Source organism: Hemicordylus capensis, chromosome 3 (assembly GCF_027244095.1).
Source record: "Hemicordylus capensis ecotype Gifberg chromosome 3, rHemCap1.1.pri, whole genome shotgun sequence".
NCBI lineage: Eukaryota > Metazoa > Chordata > Lepidosauria > Squamata > Cordylidae > Hemicordylus > Hemicordylus capensis.
Window position 1 is genome coordinate 297,118,119 of NC_069659.1, and position 26,895 is coordinate 297,145,013.

Sequence of the window (26,895 nt, forward strand, 5' to 3'; positions counted from 1 at the left end):
GGACATGCAGGAGAAGAAGGTTTACCTGCCAGAGTCCAGGTATGCACAGATCAAGGAGCTTATACACTTGTTCCAACGACAGCCAAGGCAACCAGCAGTGTCGGTTCAGTGGTTCCTTGGTCTCATGGTGTCATGCAATGCAACAGTTTGCAACACTCGCTTACATATGTGCACACTTCAGATTTGGTATCTCAAGAACTTCCGCCAAAATCGTGACAGTCAGCAGAAGTGGCTTACGCTGCCACTTGTGGTATTGAAATCATTGGACTGGTGGACAATTCCATCCAGTTTGCTGATAGGCGTGCCTTTCCAGCCACTCACCCCCACATGCGGTTTGACAACAGACACTTCCCTACAGGGCTGGGGCACACATTGCCTACAAAATCAGATACAGGGTCGATGGTCCAGTCACCAGAGGGAGAAGCACATAAATTATCTGGAACTCCTTGCTGTGTTTCTTGCCCTGAGGGCTTTTCAGCTGCTGCTGCAGGGAAGAGTTGTGCAGGTTCACCTGGACAATACCACGGCGCTGGCGTACATTAATAAGCAGGGAGGGACAGTGTCTCGGTCACTATGTCTACTGAGTCAGAACATCTGGGAGTGGTGCATAGCTCAGACTATAACCCTGATGGCATTGCATATAAGAGGGGTAGACAGTGTTCAGGCGGACGACCTCAGCCGATCATTGATACGCAACCAACACCATGAATGGGAGTTGAGCATGATCTCTCTAAGAGCCCTATTCAACGACTGGGGTTGGCCAGATGTGGATCTGTTTGCGACTACTGCAGATGCAAAATGTCCAGCATATTGCTCGCGTGCAGGGATAGGCAAGGATTCACTAGGAGATGCTTTTCAATTCAGGTGGACCGAGAGACTGTTCTATCTGTTTCCACCACAGCCGCTGATAACAGGGGTGGTTTTGCAATTGCTCAGGGACACCACGAGGGCCATCTTGATAACACCATGGTGTCCCAGACAACAGTGGTTCTCGGCGGTGCTACATCTGTCGGGTAGAGTCTACCACAGATTTCCCAACCAACCGGACTTGTCGCAGAGCCATGGCACAATTCACCACCCCCAATTGGAAATACTGAGGCTGACGGCTTGGCGCATAGGTTTTTAAAGAAAATACTGTTAAATAATAGGAAAAGGTCAACACACCTAAATTATAACAGCAAGTGGAGGTGTTTTAAAGTGCATGCCAAGTGGCATGGATTCTTTCCTAAAAGGGCCACGGTCAGGCAAGTGTTGTTGTATATGACAACCCTTAAGATGGCAGACCTAGCGAATGCATCTTTGAGAGTGCATTTAGCGGGAATCTCTTCAGAGCATAGGGGATGAGGAGATACTACAGTATTTTCCCATCCGGAGTGCAAAAAGTTCATCAAGGGCTTGAATAATTTGTTTCCACCAATACGGCGGCCGCAGCAACAATGGAACCTGTCATTAGTGCTGCAGGCATTACTACAACAACTGTTCGAACCAATGGCTATGGCTTCCTTACGCCTAAAGACTTTGAAGACTGCCTTCTTAATCACAATCATGACAGCGAGGAGAGTAAGTGAACTGGCAGCCCTCAGGGCAGATCGCCCTTTCACACAGATTTATCCACACAAAGTTATTCTCCGCTTGGATCCACGTTTCTGCCCCAAGGTGACAACTGATTTTCACTTCAATGGAGACATAATACTGCCAATGTTCTTTCAAAGCCCAGAGTCAGACCTAGAAAAAACCATGCATACTCTGGATGTTCGGAGGGCACTTCTATACTACTTAGATGCTACAGAACGTATTCGATGCACAAAAAAACTGTTCATCCTGTATAAAGGGAATTCTAAGGGATGCCCTGTTTCAAGGCAAAGGTTGGTTCAATGGATTGTGCAGGCCATAAAGCTTGCCTATGCGGTTCAGATTTCAGGTTCCTGGCAAAATCCCGCCAGGAACCGTTACTGCACATGCTACGAGGGCTTATGCTTCCTTGGCAGCAAATTTAGCTGGAGTTGCAATGACTGATATCTGCAAGACAGCAACCTGGTCTTCAAGCCAGCCCTTCATATGGCATTATGCAATAGATCTACGACAAACTAAAGGAGGAGAGTTTGGGCAGGGAGTTCTAAAACAGGTCCTGCCATGAACAAATAGTTGATACCCACCTCCAGGGTAACAGCTGACTACTCACCCAATGTTATGAATGCAACGGATTACGATCCAGATAAACAGGTTGCTTACCTGTAACTGATGATCTGGAGGTGATCCGTTGTATTCATAAGACCCGCCCGAACCTCCCCACAATGTAAGAGCAGGACAAATCACATTAGGAACATCAAAAAAGGCACCTGACAGTCCGCCAGAAACGGAGTAAGGCATGGCAGTTGGAGGCGGCACGAGGAGCTAGCTAATTGGTCCATGAGGTCACTGCGCAGGCACAGAACCCAATGTTATGAATGCAACGGATCACCTCCAGATAATCAGTTATAGGTAAGCAACCTGTTTTTCAGATTGCTGAAGGGCATGTAGAGTGCTTAACTGGCTTTCCAGGTTACCTGGCCCAGGTGGGAGTGGGTCACATTGAGATGATTTTCACAATCAGTGAGAGCGGACGGGGAGGCTGCTTTTAACTCACCTTCCCTGCAGATGGGTCTGCAGGGAAGTCCTGGGTCTTTGGCACTCCTCCCACATGCCCAAACAAGCAGTGCTCCTTGGGGAAGCATGGAGTGATATGCAGCCAGAACCCATTGTGCCACGTATCCCACAATGCACCGTGCACAGTGCATTGCTGGATTCCCCTATCTGTGTCTCCTTGGGCTGAATGCAGCCTGAGGAGAAACACAATACCCAGCAACTGGGTGAAGGATGTGCTCACACCTTTAACCTGAGCTAACAGCTGGGTTTAGTAAGGGGGTCATGCTGCATGGGAGCACCAGGATCCGCAAGGATCCCGAAGCTTCACATGACCAGCCTATCCCAGACTGGGCTGCCCAAGCCTGGATTAGGCTGGTCATGAGAGCAGCCTCAGTATCACTATGAGACACACAGAACAATACAAGAAATCAAGCAGCCTATGCTTGCTTAGACTGGATTAAAAGATTCTAAAGTTTTAAAAGCCATCTTTTCCCTCACAACAGTCTGTAAAGTTGGTCACACTGAGAGACAATGAGAGAGAGAGACTGCCTCCCAGGAGCAGATGATTCCATGTACAGTATCCCAAGTTTGTTTTTCCCCATGTTATCCCTATAACAATCCTTTGAGGTAGGCTAGGCTGAGAAAGAGTGAGTGGCCAAGATCACCTAATGGTCTGAGTGAGTGAGGGCTTCAACCTGGGTCTACCAGTCCTCATCTAACAACCTAATCACTACACTGCATTGGCTTTTGGGGCTGTTAGAATCTTATTTATTTTCTGATTTGTAGGCGGATATACAAATACATCTTTTTGATTTGTATATAAACTAGAAGCTTTCTTTAGCTTTCTTACTGAGTAACAACTTCTGAGTCACTCCTGTAAAACACCCCCACCCCTGCAATTTCTCTCAGTGCTTCAAGAACAGCATAAAGAGAGAGAAAATGGGGGGGGGGGCAGATTAACTGGGGTAAAATCGATTGTTCTCCTCCCCATATGATTTGACCATATGATTGCTTCACCATAAATACAACTTGTTGCTCTTTTGACTATTCCACAGCTATAGGACTGCAGCCTTTGTCATGACTAACTTTGCATTATTTCAATGGGTCTGCTCTAAGCAGGATTAACATTGGATGCATCCTGTTGTGTTTTGATTTCTGTTGACTTACTTTGTGTATATTTCCACCCCACTCCCAGAAAAAAGCTCGCAGACACCCATAGAGAGTGGTGAGAATGGATAAACATAGCAAACATAGCAAAAAGAAACAGGGTATTATGTTGTTTTGGAATTATTGATCTGATTGAGTGTTTAAAATGCTGGAAATAACTCCAGTTTTTGTAGGACAAATCCAAGCACATTAGTTTGTTGGATGGGTATCCCGTTATCCGATGGCTATGTTTTAAAGATATAATCCAAGTCTAACACCAAGTGGTCCCATAGAACAGTTATTTTCCTTTGCTGGGAGGATTCACAGCCCCAGAAGGCACAACTTGAGTGATGTAATCTTTGAAAAACTTGCATTGCTTAAAGGAAATGGACACCAGTTTGGATAAGTAACAAACATCTCAAAATTGTTTCCTTTTTTCAGGAATTATATTTCATATTTTAACATGTATTTTGAAATACTATCTTGTATTTTTATTGGTTGTTTACCAAGTATTAAGTATTTTGTATCTAAAATATATTTTAGAAGTTTCTTGCCCATCTCTGCTTATAGTAGACTCACTGCCTTAGAATGTTGGAGCTTATGAAATGCTCCATCATCCCTAGTCACAATGGCTTTTGGGAACAACGGGAGTTGTAGTGCAATAATTTCTGGGGACCCAACATTGGGAACCCCTGCGCTAGCTAGAATATTAAAATAGGACAAGGGTGGCTTCAAAGATTGGGGTGTGCCTCCTCAGACAAGTAGTTTGCCCCCCCTCCCCATTTCGGTTTCAGAAATCTAACATGTGGGACACTGCTTGCCCACCCAGAAATGCGCTTGGTCCCTTCTATGCCTGCACTCAATTTTTGTTCTAATGCCACCCCTGAAACATAATACTAAAATTACCATTTGCCAGACACATTTCTACCACCAGAGCCCTCTTCAGCAGCATAAAAGCAGAGAATACACTAACTCTTCAATATATACATACACAGAGCCAGGTGTTTCCTTTAATTAATTCATCAACTTTGGCAGTTCAGGAAACAAATTGTAGCTCCTCAGGCAACAGACCTTCTGTTTATCGTATATTCTGAATAAATATGGGTTCAGCTGCCCATAAGTACACGGTCCAAGAATTACCAGCTAGTCTTTACAGAGTTAGGAGGCTTGAACTCCTTGAGCCTCATCTCTATGAGCCTCTCCACCCCCACCCCGACTTATTACTTCCCCCAAGTTCCATTTCCAGTAATAAAAAATGAATGTGTGGACTGAGCAAGGGTAATTTGTTTGTTTCTGCACATTGATCACCCTTCCCTGCTGGACTGCACACACAACACATGGAGTTCTTAGGGAAGGAAATCCCCACATCCAGCACCCAAAACTGAGTAGGTCATGTTCACTGGCAAATGTCATCCCCAAACAGTGTGTTAGTGTTGGCAGCTCTGATCTCCTTTTTAAGAGGGGGAGAGGTCTGAGAAACTGAAGCCATGCATTCCCTTTGCCTTTTCTGCCCCACAAAGATTGATCAGTACTCTTAGCTGTCAACACTTACCATCTACTTAGTGGGGAAATTTTCATAAGATACAATAGAATTCCATGGGGTCAACCAAACGCCATTCAAGTAGACAATATCCCTGTTCACATGCTACGTTCAACACTTACACAATCTGTGTGCAGTGTACGCAGGTACAGTTATTCACATGTGTTGAAAACAGATACACTTCCTATCTGTACCATGCATTTCAGGGGACCTATAGTCAGGTTCACTTTTTAAATGGATACAGGTACAGTCATTCACACAAAAACTTACGAGTGTACAGACATTTCAATGGAGGTACAACATAATGTCTGAAAAGGGCTGTGTATTACATTTGGGGTGCAAAGGCAATCATGCTGTTATATTACACCACCATGTTCTTCTCCCTGTCTGTGGCTGTGACTGTAGCAGCTCCTGGTCACAGAAGCAACCATGAATAAGTGAATTAAAGAACAACACACAACAGTGGTGGAAATGCATCCTATCATTCCTTAATTAACTGGTGGGAAGGAATGCATCATAATATCTTGCCTCCCAACCCTGCCACCCTTTAGAAAGCGTGTTCCCTTGGAATGTAAGCATGCCACTTTTAAGGCAGGCCTCCAATTAAGCATTTGAAATTGGGATAGTCAATCCCTGCCGATGCTACAAGTGTTTAAAAATTGCCATGCTTCAGTGTATGCAACATACCAGAAGCCTTGTTCACAATTCTAACTGCTAATGGTAACAGTGTATGAGTTATTGCAAATTCTGTGGCTGTAGGGAGCCTTTTCAGTTATAGCCTGACAAAGACTAAAACTGATCACCAATTTGAAGAAACTACCCGGCTCCCAAATGGCAAAAAGTAATTTTCTGAGCTGTATAGAGCAGGAACCTTATAAGTGCGTAAATCTGCTTTAGCTCTCTTTAGGTCACTGTAATAGCCCTCTTCAGTGAAAGGCCAGATAAACAAACAAGCCTGTTAAAGAGACAGATGTCTTGTGCTTGAGTGCTGGTTTGAGACAAACAGATGGCTGTTCAGCACATTAGGTGACAGCACCACCACCCCCTTGTCTGTGCTTGCTCCTTCACTAATCACAATCTGGAAATGAGGTTGAACCAAGCCTGAGGAATACCGACATTAGTTTCTGACACTGAGGTTTTCTTCAGCTGTTATCTACACTCACGCCAGAGTTCTGACACAGCAGAAAGTGGGAGGAAGCACTGTGCGCTGCATTGTACCTGGCATTCAACACCAGGAATGGTATAACACAGCTGGATCACTCCTGGATATAACCCCTGGTTACACATAGACCCTGGTTTGCAATGTAGGTTCTCCAGCACAGAAGTGCACAGCAGAGCATCACTCCTCAACACAGAGAGTGTGTGTTGGTTGTGCACCTACAAGCACCCAGCGTAATATAGTGTAATTGTGACCTGTAGATTTGAGTCCTGCAATTATATTCTTCTTAGGGTATTTCTATAAAGTGAGCTCTTAAGAAGGTAGGTTTACTACATAGAGGAAAAATTACTTTACATTGATTACAAGATCTGATTGGAACTTTCATTAATTTGTACACTGCATGTGACACACTGTTTGCTAGACATCTACCTACCTAGGGCTACTGAATGCATCAGAACAAAAGAACAGTCCTGCTGGATCAGGCTCAAGGCCTATCCACTCCAGCATCGTGTTCCCTACAGTAGCCCACCAGATGCCTCTGAGAAGTCCACAGGCAAGAGGCAAGGGCATGCCGTCTATCCTGCTGCTGCTCCTCTGCAACTGGTTTTTAGAAGCATCTTGCCTCTGAGGCTGGAGGTGGTGCCCAGTAACACCCCAAGAACAGGTGTGGCCCAAGGTATTGTGGTACCTGAGGTGAGGTGCCTAGTGCTATCTTGCCCAACAATGTTGGTGAGAGCCAATTTCCTTTAAAACTGTTTAGTTTTGCAAACTTCAAAAGTGGAACAGGGGGTGGGGAGGGAAGGCTGCAAGCAGCCTCCACTTCACTCCTCACACTTTTTGCAAATATGGCATGAGTGTGAGAAGAGGCACTCCTTCCAAAGCTTGTAAGGGCGAGATTGGTCTGAAGAGCTGCTCCAACAGCTGCAGCGGGAGACACTCACCACCCTGCTGGCACCCAAATAACCTGCTGCCTGAGGCAATCACCTCACCTTGCCTCATGAAAAGGCCACCCCTGCCCAAGAAAACATTTGCTATAATATTGTTAGTTTTAAGTCCCATAGTACTGATTTTTTATTTTTTTTATTTTGCATTCAGATTATGGTCTAATTTAAACCCAAACTGATTTAAGCCTCCCATATGAACATGTCTTTAGTATAGATCTGGTTTATTTTAGCTTGGGTAGTTTGTCCAGTTGAAATTTCTCTTCCTTTCTAGAAGGATTATTCCTGTTTAATGTTTGTTTCCAGCTTACCCATGGGACAAGTCCTGCTTAAAATCCATGCCTTTAGACCTGAAGCAGTTTGAGAAATTGGATGCATATGCAACAAAGGTAAAACTTTATAAAGGCCATTGCACCGTGAGTTCAGATTGAACTCCTGCACCAGATACATACTACCCACCCCCTTGTATAACTGTTGCTCGCCATTGTTTCATGTCCCCATGATGGAATCCTAGTGGAATTTAGTTACTGGAAAGATCAACCTAGATATCAATTCACATGAGCTGGTTTTAAGCTTGTTCCACGTTGTGTTAACTATTCAGCATGCAATGTAAGGTCATGTGAATTGCTTTGCCATGTTCCCAAACTGCTAGGATGCCCAACAGCAATGTATCCAAAATGTTACACAGCTGCTGATAGACAGGCAATTCAGGCAAGTAATGCTGTAACTGTCAGCATGTGTTAATTTAAATTGTATTTTTAAAAATCAGCTTGCTTTTGGGATAGCAAAAAAGGTTATGTGAACTGGCCTTTAGCATAAATTAATCATACACTGGGGTTCTTGGGGAATTGGGGTTATTAACTGAATCATTTGTGAAAAATAAGTAATTTGCCATCATATTTTTGACAAGTTAGAATAATTTGCTGAAGTCTGATATAATAGCTGGAGGCTCCATTGCTCCTTTGACTCCTTCGGACAAACCTGTGCCACATGCACAGACTTTAACACCAAAAATAATCCCTCTTTACTTTGAGGGATTTTTCTGTTTACTGGAGCTCTTCTCACGATCAGTGAGAAGGGCTCGCAGGTGGGCTGTAGGGAAGATGGGTTTAACCTACCTTCCTTGCAGACCATCTCCTCTTCTTCCCTGGGCAGGCAGATTGCCCGCCCAGATGATCAGCAGCACACCCTACAGTTCCGGGGGTCAGGGTGCTGGGATGTGCCACTCTGCCCCACGTCATCACCCCCTAGAGCTCTGATTATGCCCCACACACGTGCATGGTGCATTATGGGAATCCCCCCTTCCCTCCCTGAGTGTGCCAGCCACAGCTGACACACGAGCACAAAAATGAGGTGAAGAGAGTGCTCACTCACTTAGAAGGGTGGCTAAACAGGTGGGTTTGCTGCCATGTAGCCACAGGGATCGTCCTGATCCCTGCAGTTCACACCCGTGTGCAAAACTGGGTGTGGGGCTTCCTTAGCCCGGTTTTGCACGTGCATGTGAATAGTCTCACTGTTTACTATGATTTACTATATACTTTACTATTTTCTTTAATCTGTCCACTTCTGAATTGCTTCTCAGATTCTGAGCATGTCTCATACTGAGCAAATCTCTTCACAGTCGTCTTAACGGGGCTATACCCTCCTCCACTAGCTAGGAGATGTGTGACATCACACAAGGCCATACTCCCCTAGGAGGAGGGCAATCCAATTCCAAATATAAACAGGTAGCCAAATAGAAATTGGATTCCCACATAGGTGCAGGTTGCTCAAAGAATATAGTTAGGTATGTGCAAGACTGTTTTTAGGCTTTGCTAGTTTCATTGAAACTAAATTCTTCAGAGGCTTTACCTGAGGAGCAACTGCAAATTTGCTTTAAGTATGGCTTTAAGCAAAATCTGGGAACAACCCAGGGATGTGCTGAAGCCCTTTTAGAAATTTAACTGGTTTCACACTTTTTGCTTGCCTCAAAATTCCTCATAAATGTCACTTCACAAGGAACTCCAAAATGTTGCTTTAAACATCACCTTTTGCAACATTTCCATGACAGCACTAACCTCAGTTAAACAACTTGCTTACAGGGCGGCAGCAGTCCCAGATGAGACAACCTCTGAAAGTGTGATTTCCAGATCTTTATAACAGATGCCACACACTTTCATTGGCTGGTAGAGAGGACACTGTACAGTAATACAATCTCATATTTGGCCTGAGGGTTGAACACGTCTGGTTGACAACAATCAGACCCTGTGAAGGAAACTGCTTAAATAGAGTCTAATTATAACTAGTTAGTGCCTGAACATATCTGAAGGGCAAAGGCAGAATAGGAGAGAGTAACCCTATCCAACAACATCTTCGAAGCTTGTAAACAGACTTAAAACACAGATGGCTGCCAAAAGCAGCATGGTGGAGCTAATGAAAACCCTGTCCTCCAAGTATCTCAGCTCAAAACGTTGAGTCCTGTCATTATCCTGAGCTAAACTGTAAACTAATGTGGTTTCTATGAAATGTAAAAAGAACTTTGTTAACTAATTCAGTGGTTCTGCCAAGTAGCAGGGAGAAACTAATACATGGACTTCCCTGAATTAAGTAGGAAGGCTGGAACAGTAACCCTATTGCATAGCATCTTGTAATTTGAAGCTGCCAATTCATTTGCTCTGTATAATACAGGTAATTGCCAAGAGTAGTGTGGAAGAGCTAGTGAAAACCTTGCTCCGTGTAGCACATACCGATCTGGAAAAAGTCAGAGCCATCTGGACATGGATATGCCACCATATAGGTAAGCAGAGAATTCTGACATTCCCTAGAACCTGCAAATAACACTGAACTGTACAATGGTTCTAGAATCCCAGTTGGCATTGTGTGTGGATAGTACAGGAAGACAGTTGGCCTGGAAAATCAACATTCTAAGAAAGTGTTAAGATCTTACCAGCTAAAAGGAAATGTTCTCTTGCCAGTACTATCCATATTCATATGCCTTCTTAGAAGTGTTCATTCCCAGGAAATATTTATGAAAATTATGATTTTTCTTTGTGCCATTGTGGTCCTGTCACTGCCCAGGGCACCAGTATTTAAATATTGTTGAGCAGTGCCATCACAGAAGTCTTGATAGCACTGTTCGGAAACAGGCAATAGAAAACTGAGGAAGTCTCATCAGTACAAACTCAAACAAACAGGAAGAAAAAAAATTGGGGGTGAGGGAATTGAGTGGAAAATTGACCAGCAAGAAAAGCTTAAAAGAGACTTCTCCTCCACTCAAACTCACAGCCTCCTGACACTGCTTTTGTTTTTAAAATGCCAGCGTACATTCACCTGTGTGTCATGTGTAATTTGGGCCTCATTGTGGCTTGAAATTGAGAGTCAGCACCTGTTGGAGATGGAGTTCCAGTGCATCGTCCTTTTGCACCATCTATCCTAATGACCACTAGGGGCATTGGGAGTAGAGGTAGTTAGTGAGGGTCCCTTTACCTGTCCCTGCTTTGCCTCTACTCTATGACCCCTGCCTTGACTCCTCAGGTATTTCCTGTAGCGAGTTAGTTCTACTTCCTTTCTCCTTGGAGAGCAGATGGGAGCATCTCTCTCTCTCCCCCTCCTATTCATTATGTAGCTCATAGTTAGGATAGGTCTTTTCTATCTCAAATGTACTTAACCTAATAAATCTTATTTACTTTATACTGCACTAATCTCCATGCTTGTTCTTGACTAACTGCAACAATAAGGCTCTGCACTACTTCGTAAATGGAGTGGGCAGCTTCCTCTTGGTGCTTTGCTAAACAAGCACAAATTGCAACAGCACCATCAGCAGCCAGAACCCCAAAACAACAGGTTGCTTACCTGTAATTGGGGTTCTTCTAGTGGTCATCTGTTTTTTCCCACTCAAATTAGTTGTACCTGCAGTGCACTGTAGCTCATTCTGGAACCTACCAAAAGAAAACCACAGGGCTCTGTGGGTGCCAGGAGTTGAAATCGATTTGACAGCACACTTTACCTTTTACCTCCCACTGTCCCAGCATTGGTCCTATCCCAGAGTTGGTCCCCTCAGTTCTTTGTCATCCACCGAAGGATCTACACTTGTTCTGGTGCCTTCCTTTCCCTTCAAAACAACAACAAAACCCCCGCTGCTTTACTTTTCATTCTCCTTTTCCCCTCTACTATTTCTATCTTTAGTTGTCAGTCTTTTCTTCTCTTGTTCTATCGCCATTTGTGTTTTTATTTTTCCTCTGGTACCACTCAACCCCAACCCCCATTTTTATTGGAGAATGGGAGACAATGTTGGGTGTTTTTTTTTCTAATTTTGTTGTGACCCCTGCATAGCTGTGAAGATAACATTTAAATGCTGCACCATCTGCCAGACCAAACTCCCTTTGACAGACAGGCACTTGTGTTGCCTATTGTGCCTAGGTGAGTCACACTGTGTCAATTCCTGCCTGCATTGCCTGAGTTTTACTAAGCAGGGAAGGAAGAATAGAGCCTTGAGACTTTGGTCTTTGCTCTGGGAGAAAGCCCTGTCCTCCCCTTCAGTGTCCATGGCGGCTTCAGTAACACCCATGGCCTCGACAACATCTGTGGCTTCAATACAGGTACCTGCCGCTTCATTACATGGCCACAGCCTCAACATCAGAGATGCACCCTTATTGCAGATCCATCCCATTCAGGGGGTCTCGGGCCTGACATCATTGTGCTGGACTCTTTGGTCCGGACACCAAACATCCCAGTCCCAAAGCCTCCACCAGCAGCTCCAACACAGTAACTGATTACAACACCCACTTCACATCTGTACCAAACCTCAAAAGAAAAAAAAAGCCCATTCCTTTGGATCCTGCAACCCCTATGTGAACCAAGCCGAAAATGCCACAGCTGCAGGTAGGACACGGACTCCCAAGAATCCTGAAAAAGAAAAAGCACTTGGAGACACCCCAACCAAGTGCCCCTCCATGCCAAGAGTCCCCAATAGGGGATGAGTTGGGTCTACCCCGACCTGGTGCCGGTCGAACCTGATACTGATCCCAACTGGGAGCCAGTCAAGCCCGATCTCCCCATCAAGCCTGCCACTCCATGCAATCTCGCCAGGCCTTTCAGTCTGGATTGCAGTGGTGCCTCTCCTGCAAGCCTGGAAAATGACAGCCTCCAGTTGGACAAATGGCACTTGGAGGGCTGGCACTCCCCAGAGGAAGGTCGCATCTTTCCTAAGGATGGGACCATGCTATATCGTCCCCTGAAATGAGACTAAGGAAGCAGTTACCATCAGAGACAGTTCTAGGCATGGCAACCTCCTTGGGATTAAAAGTGAAGCAACCAGCAAAACCAGAGGGCCACCCCATTTTTGGCCTTATCAAGGCTCATGCTAATCCCCCAATTACTCTGCCTATGTTCAAGCTTCTGCTAGATATCACACGAGATTGCTGGTCAAAGCCTTCTTCTATAGAACCGACTTCTAAAAGGTTGGAATCCCTTTAAAAGGTACGGTTGGACAATTGTGCCTTCCTCCAGACCATCCTTACCTGGTCTTCCACAGAGACAAGGTGCTGCTAAGACCAGATATCACCTTCTTGCCCAAAATAGTTTCCACTTTTCAAGGTTGCAAACCTTTGCACTGCCAGTTTCACCCTTCAACCCAACCATGCCTGCAACCCAACCACACCTGAGGAAGAACAGTTACACTCATTAGATGTTGATGAGCACTGACGTTCTATATTCATCATACTGTTGCCATCAGGAAGGGCTTTTTGTATCTTATGGCACTTGAACACAAGAGTCTCGACCCACTTCTCAATCCATCTCACAGTGGATTGTAGAGACTTTAAAACTAGCTTTCCAATTTGTGGGGAAATGCCTGACAGACCCTATCAAGGCACACTCCAGCAGGGCGTCAGCCACCTTAACAGCCTTTAATGACAATCTACCTCTGGAGACAACCTGTTAAGCTGCAACTTGGGCCAAGCTGCACTCCATCTCGCATTACACTCTAGATGTCAGGTCATGAGAGGATGCAGTATTTGGGAGAACAGTGCTGAGATCCATCTTTCAGTGACTGCATCCCACCTCCAGGTACATCAGCTTGCAATGCGCCCAGAGTGTGAAGAACAGAGACCACAACGATGAACAACAGGTTGCTTACCTGTAACTGGGGTTCTTCTAGTGGTCATCTGTTCATTCACACACCTGCCCTTCCTCCCCAATGCAGTCTCTTTCAGGTTGGCAGACTCCTGAACTGAGGGGAGACCAGGACCATCAGCCAGAACAACAAAAAAACACCCAGGCAACAAGATCTGTCCAGGATACTGCTTGATTGTTGATGGCAATGTCTAGCCCTGCTATGTCAGATACTTTGCAGCACCCCAAATCACATAATTTATGGTGCTCATGAAAATCTTAGACTTCACGTTAAAAATAAAGATTATGGTCCTAGCCTTTATGGTTACAGAGTTTAATAATTTACTCAGATAACATTAGACCTTACAATGCAAGTTACATACTTACATACTGCTCAAGAGAACATGGGCAGCTTGAGCACTGCCCACACCCCTGTGCACCTATAATCACTGCCTATGGGGCCATACTGCAGGGCAGCCCTGCTGTGTTGTAAGGGCTCTGTGCTTGCAGTTGCATGATTCAGTGCTCATGATTCAATGCTCAATGTGGGTCATATCACGCAACTGTGTATACTGAGCCCTTAAGATGGAGTGGGGCTTCCCTACAGCATGGCCCCATCGGCAGTGATTATGAATGCACAGTGACACAGGCAGTGCTCAAGCCACCTGCATCCCTTGCCCAGTACCTAAGTCAATATCCATGTTTTAACATAAAAGTACATGGGAGTTACGCATGCACACATGATCTGAGACATTATACATATATTCCAGAAGAAAAACTTGGTATGAGATGAGGCTCAAAAGCAGACACCTAGAAACAAAACATCCATGTGTTTATATGTGAACAATTCCTTGTTACTTAGCACAGGTCCATGTTGACTTGGGTAGTTGAAATTAGCCCTAGGATATAGCAAATTTCTTCCTGACGATTTGCTTTATGCATTTTATCTCTAACTTTCACCTTTGTTCTGCCAGAATATGATGTTGTGGGCTTCTATAACAAAGACAAGCAATCTTTCAAGCCCAAGGATGTCCTTCAAAGTGGAAAGAGCATTTGTGAGGGATATGCTGGACTCTTTGAACAAATGTGCAGGTACATTAAGATCAAAAATGTTCAGTCCACAGGAAGATTTTCCTTTTCACTGTCACCTGTGTACTAGTTCCATCTCCATTTACACCAACTAGATTTGAAAATGTCATTTTGAAGCTGTAATGTTGAACAGCAGCAGCAAGTCCTAGAAAGGTCAATTTTACTCCCCCACCCCCACTAATTTACTTTGTGCCATCTGCTGAGGCTCGCATTGCATTAACATAATGGTAGATGAGTATATGGGGATGATTTAGTTAGAAGAGGCCGGGTGTTTTTCCTGGAGTTTCTTAAGGTTAAAAGAACAGCAGGCTTAAGAACTACAGACTGCCTCACACAGCCCTTCACATACAAACCACAGTGAGCAGCAGTCCACATGGAGCTCACGAACACCTAAAGCAAGAGCAACGCCCACGCATCGATCAGAGGGGATTTGGCTATTATCACAAGTATCACTTCCACCTGACTTGTCATGAAATAAAGGCAGTAAGAGATCCAGCTTACCCTTTCAACATGGGACTTTCCTGTCAACTTGAGTTTATGAATTAGGGCTGGTGATACCACTCTCTTTATATGTAGCCATCACTAGAACTTTCTGGTAGCCTTGGCCTCCTGTACCATCCTCTCCATCACATGCAGTCCTTAGATAAATCAATAATTTATTACACATCCTTCGGTGAATTTCTAACAGAGTCTTCTAATACATCCTTAATAATGGACATTTTAGGTAGGGAAAGGGAATTTGTTTTTAATCGCAGCTTGGAATTCTGCCAGGCTAAGCCTCTTCCATTCATGAAAAGCAAATATTAACATTATAGAATATTAGGGTTGCAAGACAGGATTTTATCAATTATTTTTATTATCCAGGCTAACACTCTCTTGCCATAATTGGTCTTTGCTAGAAATTAATGGACTAATTGCCGCAGCATGTGGTTAGAACTGTACATTTGGATGTGCATGCCAGTGCTAATTCCATTGAAAATAATCCACCCAGAGAGCATTACTTTCAATGGGGTGTGATCCAGATGTATATCCAAAACATGCATCCAGATGCATATCCAAAACATACATCCCTGTCACAGCTAGTCAAGCACAATTGTAGGTAGACTGGGCAAAGTTCTGCTACACAGTGCTGGCAGGCATTGAAATCATGTGCCCATGCAGCACGGCATGACAGTTTTGACCTGGTCATCTGGGCAGTGGCAATGTGCTCCATCTTCCACTCTTTCTTGTTTGTGCAGGGCACTGTAAGAGCTTTGTTAACCTACAGTGATATCATCATATGGTTAAATTGGCTTGGTGTGGTAACATTATCTCATTCACTACATGATCCCTGAGGGGCGGAGATCAGATTGTAAAGAAATCCTAAAAATAGCACAGAAAGAGCAGCATTCATATTGGGATTGCAAAAAACACTGAAGTAGGGAGTTTTCAAAGGGATTTTGGTGCATCTTACCAGTCATTCTATTGTAATTAAGGTGTATGGAGAGCATAACATTTCTGATTTAAAAAGTTTTTGTTTTAGGGCATAAGATTGGCCCTGTATGCCTAACATATTGGCACTCTGTTACATGTTCTGCTGTTCAAATCTCACATACATTTTGCATCTGCTCTGACAGCTGCTTTGCTTGGCAGCCCTATGGAGGATCTGACTGCAGTGGGAAGAGGAACATTCATTGAGAATAATACAACTTTGAAGGAACTGAACTTTTAAAAGCCCACCTTGTGCAACTAATTAACATACACACACACACACACACACACCCTCAGAAGCAAATGGCTTTAACAAGACATCATCAAACAACCTCTGTTACAGATGTAAATAATATTAACCACAATTACATTTTTAATAACATTGAACAGCCTGTTTGGCATATTGAGGCAGAAGCTGCCCATAATTCCGGAGCCTTGCTGATTTGTGTAGCCACTCACATTGGTACCCACAATTTGCAACAGCAAAGTTAATTGACTAAGGGCAGCTCTAACTGGGCAAACAAAATACCAGTTTGGCAGTGAGAAGTGGCAACATGCAGATAGGCTTATGTTTCAGAGGTTAAATCAGAACATCAGTGTTGCTTCTAGTGTTGGCTACAAGTGTTATTAGGAGTGTTTTTGTATTAAGGAAAAGTATATACCACTTTTTAACCCCCCAACCCCCCCACAAAAAAGGTTTGATTATATAATAAAAGGAATGAAGAGATGGTTCCCTGCCCCAAAGAGACTCTTTACTCTAAAGAGGAAGACATCAGCAGTACCCATTAGCAGGAACACTATGCTGGCTTGAATAGGGACAGTTGCTCTTACCCTGCTAAATAGGAGAGAACCACCACTTTAACAGGTATCTCTTTGCCCATTTAGCAGAGACATTGTAGGAAAGTTCAAGCATCCAGATGATGAATTTCTTCTTTCATTAATTATTCTAAACAGTCCCTGTGGTTCCAGTCATACACATTGGCCACATTCAGACGTACACTATAACTGCAGCTAACACCTGACCGGAGTTAAAATTCCTAATTCCAATTAGCACCACAGATGTATTGCAAACCACTATTAGCCTAACTAGAGTTGAGGGAGAGGGGAGCCCCTCCTTGCCTGCTCAGCCTCCCCACCCAATCCCAGCCAGCTCTGTGGCCAGATTGAGCAAAACAGGGATGGTGCTTCCAGTGCTGGAGGGCCCCCTGACTACCTTTGTTGAAAAATAGAAAGAAAAAACCAACTTCCCTCTCCCCAAATCCCTCTGCAGCCTTGCATGTACCCCAGAGGACATCCCCACACCCCATGTGCCATAGCCCTGTTACTCACATGGCTGTGGGCTGGGCCAGTGGGGCAATCCATTCACTCAAGTTTTTAAAATGCTGGGTCTGGTCCATCTGTGTGCCGTATGCAGATAGGTGGCTGCCAGGAATCACAAGAGAGGGCCCTTTCCTCTGCTCCCCCAACCCCAGGGAAGATGGGTCGACTGCAGGGTCCGCCAGTGATGGCACACCTTTGCACAGGTGCGAATGGCCAGGCAGGGATCTGGTTTCCCAGGCACCTCGGCTTCTGTCCCTGGGAGCAGGAAAGCAGTCTCTGGGATACCCCTGCCCACTGCTTCCCAACACACAGCAACTCAGCAACACTCAAAGCACCCATGGCCTGACACTCTTGCGAGTGGGTGTAGTCCATGTGGACAGTTTATTGCCTCACTCATCATCATGCCTTGATGAGGAGTTGCCAGGGCCTTGCTCATGAGTAACCAAGGGGGGTTGCACACACACACACACACACACACACACACACACACACACACACACACACACACACAATCAGGGAAGTGGTTGGGCCCCATTTCCTCACCCTTTATTGGTAATTTTTTAAAAAAAGAACAGATTCCCCCCAAAACCTCACCACACTCTTCTCCTGTTCAGGCTTGTAAGGGCATCTAGACTCCAAGCTTTTTCCTTGCCCTGGCACATGCACAGTGTTGGTGGAGGGCTGGACACCAGCACAGATCTTTCCACCCTTTCAAAAGTCCTGGTTCCAAGTCCGTCTGTGCACCATATGACGATAAGCGGGTGCGGGGATGGACGGGAGAGGGGAGCACCTGTTCTCTGGCCACCGCCAGAGAGTGGGGTGGCTGTTCCAGGGTGCTGGAAAAGGTACATCTGTGCACATGGACATGTGGGCAGGCAGGGAGCATGGTATCATGGTAGCTTACTACAAGTAGTAGTAGTAGTAGCTTGTCCGCAGTCCCCAAGACTAGGAATTTGTTGCTCAGAATAGCACTCCCTGCGGCTGCAAGCCAGAAACCATCCTTGCTCTGTTCAGAGCACCCATGGCCTGATGCTCTTGTGAGGGAAGTGTTAGGTGGAGAAGGGAATGTATTGCCCTCTTGAAATAGCTATGCTTTTTTCCAGACAAATTGCTTCTTTCCTCTCCACTCTGATGGGCCCTCTCATGAGCTGTCCGGAGGTGTCCCTGTGGCCTGTCACTCTCATGCCTGGCCACTGAGTCCTGCATCAGGAGATGGGATCCTTGAAAAAGGACCTCAGTGGACCCCAGTCTGTCCTTAGTGACTGGCCCTGAGCATGGGCCTCTGGGGCATCACCTTCCCGCCGTCATGGGGAAGGGGCGGGGCCTCCCTTCCCTACCCTTACTCTGCAAAAAATAGGACTTAGCTGCTCCAGCTTCCCTGCTTGGGTCTGCTTTTCAGACCCTGCCAATAACACTCCCACACAAACCATTTCCACGGACAGTGTGGGCAGTGGGCAATGAGCAGACACTTCTAGCCATTTGAAATTCCCAGGCCAGGGCCAGCGTGGTAGCATATGGAGATCTCAAAGTGTGGTGATGCCCAGGAGTGGAGTGCCCTGGTTTCCAGCCACCCTAGGATGGCTGTGTTGCCCTTTGGGGGCCATGGGTAGGGGTGCACATTTCCACATTAGTGGGTGGGCTGGCAGGGCACAGGGTTTGACAGTGGCTTGGCGGCAGTCTCTGAGACCAGGGCAGCACTTGCCCAAGTGCCCATCACCACAGCTTTCCTGCACGGAGCTTCCTCCCTCGCTCCCTTTAGTCTGCAACTCTCTGAGAGTGCAGTTCGTGGGCAAATGGGCTGTCCTGCTGCACTTGGAACCACTGCTGTCACTGTGAACTGCCCTGCTCATGAGTAAGACTCAGGTGGGGAGCAAATATCCCCACCTGGGGAAGAGGCTGCCGCCTCCTTCCCCATCCTTCCTGTGTGGGGGGGAAAAACTTGGCTTCTCCAGCTTCCCTGCTTGGGTCTGCCTTTTGGCTTCCCTCTCCTGACACAATGATGGAGTGCCCTGCTTGTGGGGCCACTCGGGGCATTTGTGCTTGTGGACACTCATGACTGCTTCCCCCGAGCAGCTGTGCGGCTTGACAGGCTGGCCAATCCGGGATAGGTGGATCAAGCCCTGTAATCTAGCAACTCCATAGCGGTACGGCTGACTGAAGGGGTGTAGCTGGTTTTCCGAGCGGCTGCCAGTGAGAAGTGCCGAAAGCATGGAGCAGCCGCATCCTTAGGCAGGTCTGCGCCACCGCCTCTATGATTGGGGTTTGGAAATGGGTGCTTAACCATGGTTATGGACGAGTCTGCCTTTGGGTGTAACAGTTTTGCGGCAAAACTGCAGTTGTTGGTGAAGCTTAGAGAAAACCTCAGGTTCCAATTAGCGTTTGGTGGGGCAAACTGGAGTTAACTTTAGACCAGGGATTCTCAAACTTGGGTCCTCAGGTGTTATTGGACTTCAACTCCCATTATCCCCAACCAAAGGCCACTGAGGCTGGGGATTATGGGAGTTGAAGTCCAATAACACCTGAGGACCCAAGTTTGAGAATCCCTGCTTTAGACCCTTAACTGCCATTTTTCGCATTTGGGCATACTACTGTTACCACCTGTGGCAGCTTTATCTGCAGTTAAAATGTACGTGTGAATCAGGCCAATATCTAATTTCTTTACCCAACAAGCTGATATAACTCTCTTTCCCTCATGCACTTTCCCCAGGCTACTAGTATTTGTTAAGGCTATACACATGACCACTGGGCTGGCAGGCTGTGCTGAACCTATCGCTCTCTTCTCCCCCGCCCCCTGCCTGATGATCCTCCCTCAGCATTGTGCAGATCGCACTCCCACACAATCCGCACTGCTTGGAGCAGCATTAATCTCCAGAGGCCGGGACAATATGTCCCAGCCTCCAGATTTCCCACAATGCACTGCACTATGAACACAGTACATTGAGGGAAACCCCCTGGAGTTGGGTGCTCTAGGCATCTGGCTCTGTGCATGCTTGGGATTAACAGGATCCTGGCTCACACCCTTAACCTTGGCTAAAGGCTTGGGTTGGAAGCAGGGTTAGGTAGGCAGGCAGTGCCAGGATTGGCCCCAATCCTGGCGCTCTACACGAGCAGCCTAGCCAAGGCTGGGCTGCCCTAGCCTGGGCTCGGCTGCTCATGTGAATAGCCTTGTTGTCTCTCTCTGAACTGCTTTTCTCTCACGCAGAAGTGACCAAACTTGTCTGTGGTATTAAAGGCAAGGTCGTGTCATTCACGCAATACCTTCATACTGTTTTCCTATTTTCTATTCCCCTTTGAAACACAAGCTAACATATTATCTGCATTGAGCAGATGCTTTTGTAGCAGACCCTGCTACAATCAATTCCAATTGTTTCTTTCAATCTATGATACTACAAATTTAATTCCATCTACCATCATGTTGCTCAAGCTACTAGCTTTGTTAAGTGCTGAAGGAGCTCTTTATATCCCTTGGCTAGCCACTCACTGCTAATTGATGAGCTGCTAACAATGAGAGGCAAGAACCTGGATAGGCCATCTTTACACCACACAGGTTTATCCAGTCCAAAACCTTTAGTCAGCACAGCTTTGTTCCTTGCATGACTTCCCCTGAGTGGTCAAGAGCAGAGCCCACTCAGGGATGCAGGTTTGCTGGTGGGACTGCCTTTGGAGCTTATGAACAGCAGAGCAGAGATCTTACAAGCAGCTCCAGCCCTGTACATTCTGAACGATTTGGATGTAGCAAGGAGGAACAGGCCTTCCCTCCGCCATTTTTAAAAAAGCAATAATAGTGTTATTCTGATTGACCAGTTTGCTGGCAGGGCATTACCTAAGGAAGTATGCAGCTGTCACTGTTCTAGTGTAAGATTATACAAGTCAGACCACTTTCTTCTTCATGCCTGAGCCTTTAAAGGCTTTATAAGCTGCCTTTGAGCTGCCCGCTTAAGAAAACAGAGGCTAGTGCTTTGAACAGTCTTCAATTCTTCGAGTCTCTTTCTTGACTTTGAGGTTTGTGCTGGGCAGTCCTTTGAGAATTACATGCAAAACATTCTGTAACCCACTACTTTGGGAAGAAACAACTTATTAAGACTTACTGTACTACTGTGCCAGTAGAAACAAAAAGCAGAAGTTGGACTTATACATAGCAGTTCACATAATGCACAGCAAAATGCAGGCAGTTGAGTGTTGTCCATGCTGCTGCATGTGGCTAACACCAGTGATGTTGTGGAACCACCTTGTTCCACTACAATTGTGCAAGTGCAGTGGCACAACATAATGTCTACTGGAAATAATGGGTGTCAGATTGCACAACTGTTTTTGCACAGTTAATAAGTCACAGTGAAACAAGGTTGTTCCACAGAACCTTGCGTGGGGTTTAGACACACTGAGAGAGCAATGTGAGTGACGCTCAGTGTGAGTGACGCCTGTGTTTCACTGTGCTGTATGCAAGTCAGTATTATTTCACATATAAATTAGTAATGTAGAACAGCAGCCTCATTTGGGGTGCACTTCATGGAAAACTGACAAGCGTGAAAAACCATAACACTTTATTTAGGATTCTGAACAATGAAATACATGCATTCCATTAGAAATAAGGCACTGTTTTTGAGTTCCACTTTTCCTTTCCTCCCTTTAGCATTGCAGGAGTGCAGTGCATGAATTTATCTGGCTATTCTAAAGGCCATGGCTACAGAGCTGGGCAGACCTTTACAGGGGAGTATGACCATGCCTGGAATGCAGTTTATCTGGATGGAAGGTGGCATTTAGTGGACAGCACCTGGGGGAGTGGCTCAATGGATGACTGTTTCAGCAAATTTACCTTCAGGTATAGTCCACTTTTTAAAAATCCTCTGCATAGTTCTTGGGCATGAGAGTTGGGACATGCAAAAAAGCTGGGCTTTTTCACATTACAGGGCAATGATTAAATTGTTTGACACATATTTGCCAAATTTCAGATTTTAAAATATATCAGTTTGGGATACAGTTCCAATGACCATTGATTTCACTACACCAATTTATGTGGCTTGAAGACTGCAGCATAAGGTGACCAAGATCCATTTTCAAGACAGATCTGGATCTATACAGATATTTGTCTGATTCTAGAGAGTCAGACAAATATCAGGCTTCTGTTGGTTTTTGTGGGAATGAGACAGTTAAGGACAGGTACTGGCTCTGAAAACATATTTTTGTTACAGCCCACTGAGAACTGGTCACATAATTACTCAGAAAACATTCCACTTACATTTGGTGCTGTCCCTTAATTGTGAAGGGACTGCACCAACACAAATTCCTACATTGCATGTTTTTGAAAGTTCCACTCCCCAGTGCTTAGGAAGAGGGCCTTTCCCCAGTGCATTGGCACTTTAAAATGCCAGATTTGCATGTAAGGACTGAAACTTTTATGGAAAACAGAATTCAGCATCCTGAAAATTTCCATCCAATTTTCATTTTCATAAAGTTTCTAGCCGTAGTAGTAGCCCTGAAGGCTGCAAAGACAAAGCAAAGTTCTCCTTCATTGGGTTTCAGTGCCCTGCATAACTCTGCCCTCTATGACTTGCTGAAGCAGATATAATTATATAAAAGAGGATGCTTATGAAAATTTACTCAGATTCATTTGTGGGGGCTCCAAAATTTGGATATGTTTTGTTTTTGGTGCATGAACTATACTCAGTTCTGGCTAGACCAGAGTCTTAGGCTATAACATCTCCTCCTCCTCAGCAATCCTAGTGTTTCCCCCACTGTTTTGCATGTTGCAAATCTGGCAAGACTATAGAAGTTGCAGCACTCAAGTGGAGTACATAAGAAATTGCATTCTGAGGCCCCATTCCTCATTCGTTCTTGCAGTAGAACTTCAGTCATACAGAAGCATGCAAACTTTTGGGGTCTTGTTGATCCCATTCCTGAAGTCAGCTGAATTACTGACATAGTGGGCAGAATAGCAGGATTTCAGAATTCTCTAAGAATAACTAGACTAAACACTTCTAAGTTATATGAGGAAATTGCCATCATGTTCTGGCCTGTAGGAAATTTTAAATGAGCCCGGCACAGAAACTCCTGGATAAATTACACTACAATAGAGTTCCTGGTTTGGCTGCAAACTACATTGTATTGTATTCTTAGCCAAATTAATTCTATACATCTCATCTCAACTGCTTTTACTTTCTAGGATGCAGTTGTGGGCCTTACAGTCCACTCCTGATCACTGCTACTCAGACCTAAGTGCAATTGATCTCATGAGGTTTATCTCCAGATAAGCTTTACAGTACAATCCTATGCGTGTGTACACAGATGCAGCTAGAGCATGCTCCCTATTTATTTAGGATTGTAGCCATAGTATGGGTGCAAGTCTGAAAAGTGTGCACTTTGCCAATGATGTATTGACCTCTTCCTTCTTGTTCCAGATACAATGAATTTTATTTCCTTACCCACCCTGCCCTATTTATTAATAATCATTTCCCAGACAACAGCAACTGGCAGCTACTTAAATCAACTGTGACACTGAAACAGTTTGAAAGCAACATGTTATACAAGAGTGACTTTTACAAGATGGGATTGCTGGCAGCCCACCCAGAAACACCAATTATTCAAACAGGTACAGGCGCACAGGCTCTTGCCACACGCTGATATTATTAGAAGGAACAGTTCCAGATTTTAACAACAACAACAAAGATAGATAGCAAAGGTTATGATTCAGGCTGGTTTTTTATTACTTTTAAATATTCACTCTGCGGGACCAAATTTTGGGACCCAAGAGTTCCATTGCCTTCCCTTTTCATAATCACCGTCACCCTTGGGATTTCAAGTAGTCTGCACTACTACATAATAGATTGCATGGTGCCTATCATTTTCTTTATATTCCAGCTTGAATCTAAGCATACCACCTTATAGTAGTACACATGTGTGTATGTGCATTGGGTTTCAATGCACCGAACTCCCAGATCTCTTCAGTGTCATACAGAACCTAACCATGGAACGAAGAACCTCATTTTGGAAACCTGCCTTTTGAAATCCCTTGGTTTTCTCTGAACACTGACAGCTTGTAAGGGGTTGCAGTCAAAAGTGCAGGCAGTTTGAGCTGTAACTGAAAGTCACATATGCTTTCATGTTTTCCCAGAATGATGAGCAGTTCTGTTGCATTTGTAATAAAATAGAAGCAAATAAGTACCCCAAACCAAAAGCTCTCCCACCCTCAACTCCCTTATTTATTCTGAATGTGGATTTGACAGAAGCTTGACAAATTCTAACCAACCAACCATAATATTCTCCCTTTCACTGCCAGAATGATTGACAATACATCAGAATATTCTATTCTCCAAGTCATTTTCTCCAGGGCTTTTGAGTGATTTCTGTTTTTAAGTAAGTCATAGAAAACATCCTAACCAGCCTCTTTATTTGTATGTCACAGTAAATGGAAAAGTAGCAGTAGCAGTAGAGAGCCGTTCTCCGATGCTGTTCATGTTTGAGTTGAAAGGGGCAAAGGAGTTTAGCTTGATGACTCTGAAGAGGAATGGGATGAATCTGGAACTCTATCCACAGAAGACAGGAAGTCACAAGTTACAGATCTATGCCAAACCATCCAAAGGTTCAGAGGAGATCTACAACTGCATTTTAGAATACACCTTAGAATGCAGCTCAGTAGACAGGACCATTTGCTTCCCAAAGGAACTCCATCAACCTGTTGGACCTAGTTGGTTCACAGAGAGACAAGGATTCCTCAAGCCCTCCCATAGGCACTCGATTATTCATACCAATGATGGGCGCTGTGATCTCAGCTTCATTCTCAGTAAAGACTTGAGTATTTTAGCCTCACTGCATTCTGACAACATAAGCTTGACTGAGGACACAAGACGACGACATGTCTTGCAAGTCTGCCAAGGAAACCAGATAAAATTTAAGATCCATCTTCCTCATGCAGGAAATTTTGCTTTCAAAATTTTTGCCAAGAAGAAGTCTGATCCTGGTAATTATAACTATGTCTTCAACTACCTCATCTCCTGCCCAAACACAGAGGTTAAGTGGCCAATGTTCCCCCAGAATTATAGCAAGTGGGCAGAAGGCTATGAATTAGTGGAGCCTCTAGCTGGATTGCTGCCAGCCAACCGCTACATCAGGTTTAAACTCAAGCTTCATAGCATTGCCAAAGCTTTTGTTCAATGTGAAAAAACCTGTCCCCTATCTCTAAGTAAGGATGGGTACTGGGAAGGATCTTGTAACACTTCCGGCTGCACTGAGGTGTTTGTGATGGTGCTAGAGAATGCTAACCATAAGTTCTACTCTCACATCTTGAAATATGAAGTGGAGCCCCAATAAGATACCATTCTTCTCGTCAGCACACATGAATAGTGACCTTGATATATCCACAATCCATACTACAATGGGCAATTCCCTTCACTCCAAAAGGTGTAGTATAATGTTCTCCACTCTTGAGGTAGCAGCAAATTAATATATCTATATCAAAACTCCCTGATGGCCCTTTGTTGGTATATGTAATGGTTGATGTTTGAAGGAACTGTAGCTTCCTTACCCATGCAGACTCAGACAAGATCTTTCATACAAATAATGTCAGTATATTGATGTATGAGCTATTGGCATTGTAGATTGAAGAGATAATTATGTATGTTTTCCCACTCACCTACCTGCTACCGTTTTAGGATGTAATTGCTGATTTCTGAATGTATATGTTTTTTTAAAAAACCAAAAAAACCTTTACCATTAACAAGAAGGTAGTATTCTATAACTACTTCTGGGTCAGGGAAAGAGAAGGACCACCCTATTTTGAGCATCCATGCAAGAGTGGCTGCAGAATCGGAACAACAGACATGGTCTTGCAAGACGACCATCTAAGTGGAAGACTTTCTGGTGCACTTCGTTGTCTTACAAATATAAACAATACTGCTAAATAAGTTTTTACACCAAATCTTAAATGCCATTAAAATTCTACTTTTATCTCATCAGGTTGTGGTATTTTTTAAAGCACGTTGTGCCTAAGAAGTTATTTTATTTATGTACAGAAAAGTAGCTAAACTATCTACTTTGTTACTTATTCACACAAAAGGTCTTGAAAATACCACTTCACAAAGTGTGGCTTATTTGTGGAGCGCAATGGTCTACCCAGAGACAAACCTGATGACTACCACAGGATGATACCTAGTCCTCACAGAAATGGGTGTCCTATTTATACAGAGAAACACTTGACTTAAATGTGGGTGTTTTATTCTTTAAAACTATCAATATTATTGAGTCAGAAAATAAAATTTCTTGTCCTGGAAGTTTTAATCTCTCCAATCTACTGCATGATCAAATAGACTGCTTAAAAAAAATTTCTAATTAAACATGCAGAGAGTCAGCTTGATAGCCCTGGAGGTCTTCCACCGCTACAACATTAATTTTTGATTACACTTCATACATTCATTGAACAGTATGGATTCCTTGCCTAGGAAGAAGATTCCAGCAATTCATTTTCCAGAAATATCATTAAAATACCACAGTTTTTGCAGGAATGTAGATATACAAAATACTCT

General features: G+C 44.5%; 1 protein-coding gene across 13 annotated transcripts in view; it reads left to right on the forward strand.

The window, feature by feature from the left end:
- Positions 1-26,325, forward strand: part of KY (kyphoscoliosis peptidase) — a 65,034-nt gene extending 38,709 nt beyond the window's left edge. For 12 of the 13 annotated variants that reach the window (XM_053312099.1, XM_053312104.1, XM_053312102.1 and 9 more), the window contains 6 exons: positions 7,718-7,800; positions 10,079-10,187; positions 14,476-14,593; positions 22,011-22,199; positions 23,776-23,966; positions 24,780-26,325. In XM_053312099.1, coding sequence (XP_053168074.1) covers positions 7,718-7,800; positions 10,079-10,187; positions 14,476-14,593; positions 22,011-22,199; positions 23,776-23,966; positions 24,780-25,684 — 1,595 coding nt within the window. In that variant the 3' untranslated portion in view covers positions 25,685-26,325. The remainder of the gene's footprint in view (positions 1-7,717; positions 7,801-10,078; positions 10,188-14,475; positions 14,594-22,010; positions 22,200-23,775; positions 23,967-24,779) is intronic. The other variant, XR_008320161.1, reaches the window with a different exon arrangement.
- Positions 26,326-26,895: the final 570 nt, after the last annotated feature.